General features: G+C 44.7%; 1 protein-coding gene across 1 annotated transcript; it reads left to right on the forward strand.

Moving 5' to 3' along the window:
• Nucleotides 1-1,956: 1,956 nt before the first annotated feature.
• Nucleotides 1,957-6,569, forward strand: LOC123166746 (protein MAK16 homolog; the record flags this gene model as incomplete). The annotated part of the gene is given in 9 exon segments (XM_044584545.1): nt 1,957-2,079; nt 2,169-2,278; nt 3,118-3,236; nt 3,329-3,426; nt 4,999-5,086; nt 5,163-5,297; nt 5,401-5,491; nt 5,750-5,862; nt 6,214-6,569. Coding segments are annotated over 9 exon segments (861 nt in total). The 3' UTR covers nt 6,262-6,569.
• Nucleotides 6,570-8,203: the final 1,634 nt, after the last annotated feature.

Genomic DNA, 8,203 nt, shown 5'->3' on the forward strand with positions numbered 1-8,203 from the left:
TGCTGGTTTTCGCTGTCCTTGGTTGCAACCCCACCAGAACTTGCGAATGCTAGAATTAATATGATGGCATAGACCCCTAGGAAGTTTAAAGTAAGACATGGAATATATTGGAATTGCCCGGGCAACCAATTTGATAAGAACATCCTTCCCTCCTGTTGATTATGTTTTGCCTTTCCAACCTTTCACCTTATCCCAGACACTGTCACTCAATATTTGAAGGTTCCTCTCTTTGAATGTCCCATGTCGGGAGGCGTTCCCAAATATTTATCACTCAAATATTCACTAGGGACCCGCAGGTATCCCTTAACCGCGTCCTTCACAAACTGTGGGCATTCCTTACTGAAAATATTGATGACTTTTTTGTCAATTCTCTGACCAGATGCCCTGCAAATACATATCCAATAGGTTTGACATCTCTTCTGCTCCATTTACACTTGTCCTAAAAAATAGCAGTCTATCATCCACAAATAAAAAGGTGGTTCGCCGACGGGGCTGAAGGTGCCACCTTAATGCTGATGAGCTAGGATGACAGGTTTTGAGACTTTACTAGGCACGAAAGGCCATCTGCTGCCAATAGAAAAAGATATGGAGAGATAGAATCTCCCTGTTGAATACCATGTGTGGGCTTGAACTCCCCTAACCCGCATCCATTAGAAAAAATAGAGAAAGACACTAAACTCACTTCATAATTACTGATATCCATGGTGCCGCAAGACCTAGTTTTTCCATAATTGCTTTTAGGTAACTCCATTCTACTCGGTCGTAAGTTTTCATCATGTCCAACCTGAGAGCACAAAAAGTATTATCCTTCGACTTGCTCCTCTTCATAAAATGCAAACACTTGTAGGCTGAGATTATGCTGTCAGTTATAAGCCTCCCTGGAACAAGCGCCGACTGTTCCTCAGATATGATATTTGGAAGGATCACCTCGAACCAGTTTGCTAGCACCTTTGAAGCTATCTTATAAAACACATTGCACAAACTGTTAGGTCTAAACTGAGACAACAAAGTGGGATTTGATACCTTGGGATTAGTACCAACATAGTGTTGTTAATGCACTCCGGGTTCTCCTCCCCCCTAACGATGCCGAGTACCGCCCTGGTGACAGCAACACCACAAATGTACCAATAACGCTGCATGAAGTGAGCGGGAAATCCATCAGGCCCAGCAGCCTTGGCGGGGAACATATGTAAAAGCGTCCCTTTTACCTCTTCCTCCTCGTATGGAGCCATCAAAACTTCATTCATCGTTGCTGTAACTTTGGCAGGAACATGAGCAAGCACTTCGTCCACTCCCTGAACCCCTTCCGATGTGTACATGGTGTTATAAAACTCCAAACGCCAGCCGCTGCATCTCGGTGCGGTCCTCCGTGAGCTGCCCGTCATGTTTCTGCAGCGCCTTGACCAGGTTTTACCGTCGGCGAATTGACGCCCGGAGATGGAGAAAGATGCGTGTTTCGATCGCCCCTGCCGATAGCCACTCGACACGTGACCTTTGCCGCCACAGAAGCTCCTCGCGCCTGTACAGCTGAATCAACCTGTCATTAATTTTCATTTCTGCGTGATTTGGACCTGTGCTTGAGAGTTGAGACATCACTTCGCAGCCTGTCCACATACGTCAACAGCGTCCCGGAAGCCTTGATTGAACTTGCGTCTGACTCTGCCTAGCAACGAGTTTTTTTTAATGAGGGATTTGAAATTCAGCGGCTTAAAATAATAAAGCCCAGCAGAACCGAGAAAATAAAGCCCAACAGCCCACGGGCGCGTCCTCCGCCTGCTCCAACCCTCGCCGCCGCCGCTCTACTGAACCCCCATCCCCTCCCCACCCCTCCCGCCGCCCTAAACCCATCAAACTCCCCCCCTCCGACCGCGCCGCCTCTCACGCCGCCGCCCTCGCTCACCCCGCCTCCGCCACTCCACCTCCCCGCCCCGCCTCGCCGCTCCGCCGGCCTCCCCGACCGCGCCGTCGGCCCGCCGCCGCCGTTCTTGGTTGGTTTCCCCACCCTGCCCGCGGGGACGAGATGAGCGACGACGTGATATGGCACTGCATCCGCCACAACCACTGCAGCTTCATGGCCAAGTGAGCGCCCACCCGCCGCCTCCGTTCCCCTTCCCGGCGCTCTCTCTCCGGGACTGACGAAAAAGGTCTCTGCTTTTTTTTGTTCTCAGGATCGAGACGGGGATATTCTGCCGGAACCCCTACAACGCCACCGGCATATGCAACCGGAGCTCGTGCCCGCTCGCCAACAGCCGCTACGCCACCATCCGGGACCACGACGGTATGCATATTTCTCTTCTCCTTCTCCTTCTAATTAGCAACCGGTTTTGCCTGATTCAGTTGGCCCCAACGAGAGTTCAGTCACAATAGATACTTGGGCAGTCAGTATGTTCCATTTTTCTCTTTCCACCACAACTAATTTCCCATTCATATACGTAGCTCTTTCCATTGCCTTTGTTGTGAACGCTGACATGGTAGATTCAGTTAAGTGTTCAGCGAGTCACTTACTGTACTGATGGAATTAGGTGTAAGACTCAATGGAAGCTGTTCTAACGAATCGAGTTAATTACGTTGTGTTGTTAGTGGAATTCCTTCTAATTCTAAATTAGAGAAAGAGGGGTTTTATACCTTATACATTTAATAAACACGTACAGATACTGACATAGCAAACGATTAATCACAGAACTCATATTATATTATAATTATAATATAGGTTCTTTATGTATGAATTATAACAGTAGAGCATGGACTCAGCAGAGCTTGAGTTCTATAGAGACATTAAAGGAGTCACCGTTGCATGATTAAGAAAAGAACCTTTTTGATATGCAAATTGTGTGCCTTTACATCACAAACATGTTGATTGAAGCAGCTACCCCTTACATGCGTCATCACCTGTGTGATGTCAAAACATTGCTGTTTTACAAGCAATAGTCGTCGTGGTTTGCAGAGGCGAGAGCGGCTTTAACTGCTGGATGCTTCAGCTAGCCGCTGCTTTAAATATCGTGGTCTGCATGCTTTAGTCGCTCTGCTCTTGCTTCTTTTTCGTAGGGAGCTATGCTTATCATCAGAAACTCTTGGTGATGCTGTTGTTCTTCTTTTTAACTTTGATCGCTCATGCAGGTGTATTCTACTTATACATGAAAACTGCTGAAAGAGCTCATCTGCCAAAAAAACTATGGGAGAGAGTCAAACTACCCAGGAACTATGAGAAGGCAATGGAAATCATCAACAAGCATCTCGTATGCATCTCTAGATGCTGTCCTTTGTTACTCCATCTGAAGACGAGTCTAGTTATCCTTAACTATGACACCCTTTTTGTTTCATTATGTAGGAATTTTGGCCCAAGCTACTTGTGCACAAGATCAAACAGCGTCTGACAAAAATGACTCAGTATCGGATAAGAATGAGGAGACTCCAACTTAAAGTGAGGTAAGCACTTATGGTGTTTTTACGCACACTCACAACATACAGTTCGTGACAGTTATTTGCTCCTGAATTCTGGGTGTGACCTGATAGTAGTAAATGTGGATATATTGATTCCTGTTCAATTTTATCTGGGTGGCACTGTTCTGTTTGCTTTTCTTATATGGTTTCCCAAAATGGTAGAATGTAAAAAAGAAAGTACGTTCGAGATCGTTAAAGAGGAGATAGAATCTACAAAAGAAAAACTTTCGAGATCCTCACAGAGGACATAAATTAGGGTCATCAGCAATGATCATGTGACAAGGCTTATTAGTTATGCTAAGGTTGTTACATGTTGAGCACACAAACTTACCGGTAGATCCTCTTTGTTAAGGTTTACCCTGTGTATTATTTTGTGTGGCTCACTTTAGCAAACGTCGGTTGCGAGATAATGTAAGTTTGTTTGTCAGTTTAACCTCAGTTAGCGGACACCCTTTCCAGCTCTGGTGACTAGCCCGCACCAGCACATCACTTCAGTGTTTCATTATGTGAATCTGGCGTAATCCAACCTTATCTTGTCAAATCCTTTGGCCCCGAAACCTCGCATAGCCAACTCTAAAATATTCCGTGCAGTAATTGTGTGATTTCTTTTCCTTCTTCGACATACTTGATAGAGCAAGCTTTTGGGCCTGGTAGATGTGACGGCCTTAATTGCGAATAATGGTGACCTACAAAGTCAGACCATGCACTAAGAGGACAGAAAAGAAAGAGAAATGCCTGGTCTGTGTAGGGAACAGGACCACCTCACTGTTCTAGTTTCAGTTTACAGTTTGCAGCTTATAACGTTTACAGTTCCAGTTTCTGAGGTCTTGATGTCATATTTGGCTATGTGTTCTGCTCTGCCATCAGATTGCTTAATTTTTGTAGGCATCGACCATATACTGGCAAACCTCCCCTCATGGCAGTCTCGCACCCCACCCCCTCCATTGCACTCGTCCCTTTTCCTCCAGCAGCCTCATCCTCTCGCTCTTCATCCTTCTGCTCCATTGTTGTTTTGCCGAAGGGCGGTGTCCTGCTCCTTTGCCTGTTTCCCCCCCTACTCCCGCTCCACCGTGGCAGCAGCTATCAACGTCCCTCTGGTCAGCAACCAGCCTTGCCAGCACTGCTCATCAGTCTCGCTGGTACAGCACCACCTCCACTCCATGCTTTCCCCTCTCCAGCTTCTTCCTTCCATCAATCAGGTGCCTTGGCCTGCGTAGCTTAGTAAGACTAAAGCCCGAACGTCTTCAAATTGGTTGTTTTCTACATTCAAAATATTAATAATGATATTATGTCGATTGCAAACCTGTTTGTGGCAGTACAGAAAAAACAAAGAAATTGACTAGTGATGACTTGACTTGATGGTATGACATTTGTGCCATCAACATGTAACCTGGTTATTCGCAAAAAAAAAAACATGTAACCAGGTTCAGTTACATGCTGATTCCATTTTTTTGTGTGCAAGAAAGTCACATGGTGATTCATCTTCTTGATGTCCATACTTTTACTGTTAATTTTTGACACAGAAAAAGCTGCTAAACATATTCTTTTGCTCTTTAGAGAGAAGATAATGACAGTTCCCAGGAAGAAAACTCAGCGCGATCTCCGAAGATTGGACAAAGCTGAAAAGGCTGCTCAACTAGATAAGGTTATTTTTTCTGATAAGCTCTATCACTTTACTATTATACATTGCCATGTTCTAACATCTTCCTTCTACCGGTCAGAGTATTGAAAGTGAGCTAAAGGAACGTCTGAGGAAAGGTGTTTATGGTGAAATATATAATTTCCCCTTCAAGCAGTTTGATACTATCCTTGACATGGAAAAGGATGATTTGGCTCCTGAGATAGAAGAGGAAGAAGTAAGCACAGTACTGAGTATGAGAATGAGAATTAAGCTAACTTGGTTATGTTCTTACTGCTCACAAGCTTTCCTATATATTGTGGATTTACTTGCCAATACAGGAAGGTGAGATAGAGTATGTTGAAGGCGATGATATCGAGATGGGTGACATGGACGATATGGAAGATTTTGAAGGCTTTGGTGATGAAGATGGTAAACATTTCCCTTGTTCCTGCTGATTTTAATTGGGCATGTTATAGAGTGCTCTGACTTGTGGAGATACTTCTCCTTTTTCTGTGTTCATTGGATAATGTAAAGAAGCTTTACTTTTTCTGAATTATGGCCCTTGAAAATTCATACTGATTTATTTAATACGATTGCTATGTAGATATTCTCTTGGACAAAATGGTTACTCAGTATAGTAGTGCCAACTGCCAATCTAACCTCCATAAAAACATAAAATAATTGCAGATGATGGAGATGAAGATGATGATTTGGATGAGCCAGCAACAAAGAAGCCCAAGTTACCAGGCTCCGATTCGAGGTCAAAGATTGGGCGGAAGTCTACGAAGGTTATCACAGAGGTAAATTGATTGTTTCAGTACGAATATTCTTGATACAATGATACACGACCGTGTCGCCTACAAGCATAGATAAAGTCAAGAACATCTTATTGCCTTGTCACATACTATTTGCTGCCCAACACATAAAGTAGTAGTGGCCTAATGGGGAATCAGTGTTATGCTTTCCTCTTTATTTACCTTGTCGAAAGTTCTATGGATTATTTCTTCATGGGAGAAGCTTTTTCCCATAGCATGCATTTCGGGGTGTAATATTAGGTTTTCTTTTCAAAACCATTTCATTGTCCGGTTGGTTGTCTGAACGAGCACAATTTCCTGCTGGAGCATAACTTGTTTCTCACCTTTCCGCAACAGGTGGAAGAAGACGAGTACAGGGGTAGCAGGCAAAGGACGCGAATGTGATTCACCGGGCGCGGCTTCAGTAATATGGTCGGCGTTGATGATGGTGTACTTTAGATAATTTTGCCTCTATCTTCTGATGGTAATCTGTAGAATTCATATGTTGGTTATTTTGCGGCGAACATGGAAGGTGACATGAGCTGTGACTTATAACGATGTTGTACTTGGAGCAGCGTTCAGTGTCCCAGATCAGAACCAGTTTTGTGCGAAGCTGCAGCGAGTGTAAAACTGTTAAGGTTAAGTTGTGTAATGGGATGCTTTTGACTTTACAATTACCCAGGCAGGACAGGAAACTATCAAACTCGGCAAAATTTGTTTTTTTTTTGTTATACATCGGATTCAGCTGCGCAGGGTAAATAAATGGTCCAGTAATTGTAATCATGAAGCAAATTCCTCACCCTGATGTTAACACCCAAAATTAAGCCAAGAACAGTTCTATTACCTCTGTGAGCAGAGTAGGCTTCTACCAAGAGCACTTGTTTTGATCAGAGTAACAACCGCAACCGTAGGCCTCGGAGTACGAAATGGAAACAAACACACATGTAAAACAGAGCGTACATCTAAACGGGGAGTTCGACCGAGCTGAAAGATTATGCGGCGAAGTGGCAAAACTTGAGAAATAACAGAGCAATTTTTGTGCATCAATGAACTAGTTTCACAAGAGGGGAAAGGTAAAAACAGCCTGCCATGAAATAGACCTTTTTGTTGGAGTTCTTAGAAATGTTGGCAACCCGAAGCTAGGAAATCGTCTTGGAAACATCTTTGGCGGGCCGAAAGATACCCCCTTCACTCATATTCCCGCTATCATCCGAGGCGGTCGAAAACATCCCCTCCCTCTCTCTGGCAAGGCTGGTCGCGCTCTGGCGAGTTTGTGTGCGGACGCTCTCCCCCTTCCTCGATGGTGCCTCCCCTCCTCACTTCTCTTGTTCCCGCTCTAGCGCGACTACGTCCTCGCTCATGACACACACCTCCCCAACTGCATCCATGACATGCCGATGATGTAAATGAATTGGTGTGTTGCACCATGTATATAAAACTTTGGCTCTCAAAATCATCTTTATATGTAGGGTTTTGCAGGGGGTATGGTGCATTAAATAGTAGGGTTTTCTCTACTCGCTTGAGATGATGATGCACACCCGCTTGGCCATGCGTAGCCTCTTAGGCCCTGTTTGGTTCATAAGTCCTAAGACATTTTTTAGTCCCAACTTATAAGTCCCAAGTCCTTAAAAGTCCCTACCTGTTTGGCTCCCGGGACTTAACATGGACTAAAAGACCATATTACAACTATAAGTCCCTATAAGACTCTCCTTGAGAGTCTTATTTCATACTCACTCCGTTCCAAATTACTCGTCGCAGAAATGGATGTATCTAAAACTAAAATACATCTAGATACATCCATACCTGCGACAAATAATTCGGAACGGAGGGAGTAAGTCCCAAATGCCCACTTTAAGTCCCTATAAGTCCCTCCTGTTTGGTTTAGATGAAACTTAAAAGGACTTTTTTAAGACCCTACATTAATAAGTCCATGTAACCAAACACCCTCTTAATCCCTCCCCATCAATTGGGCGAGCTTTCTTCGTGTTGCGTCCAACAGCAAACAAACTAAGTACACCCAGGCGAGCTGTCAGTGTCACCCATCCGTACAGACGTACGAAAAACGTTTCCTGCCATGTCTTCTCTCAATCACACACCAGCGTACATGCACGGCTGCGTGCCAAACTCCTAATCACTTCCCCTGTTCATGGCCTAAAGCATGCAACCATTTAAATTAATGACTAATGCCACATTTCACTCATGGAAGATTTTGGTTCCCTTCAAACTAGGGTGGTTAGTGGTTACCTTGCGAGTTTTATGTGCTCTGCACTTGTAAGCTTGCCGAACCGGTCCAAAAGACCCCCGCCGCCGGCCGGAGCCGCCAGAGCAAAGCCCCTCACGTGGCTGG

Source organism: Triticum aestivum, chromosome 7D (assembly GCF_018294505.1).
Source record: "Triticum aestivum cultivar Chinese Spring chromosome 7D, IWGSC CS RefSeq v2.1, whole genome shotgun sequence".
NCBI classification, from domain to species: Eukaryota; Viridiplantae; Streptophyta; class Magnoliopsida; order Poales; family Poaceae; genus Triticum; species Triticum aestivum.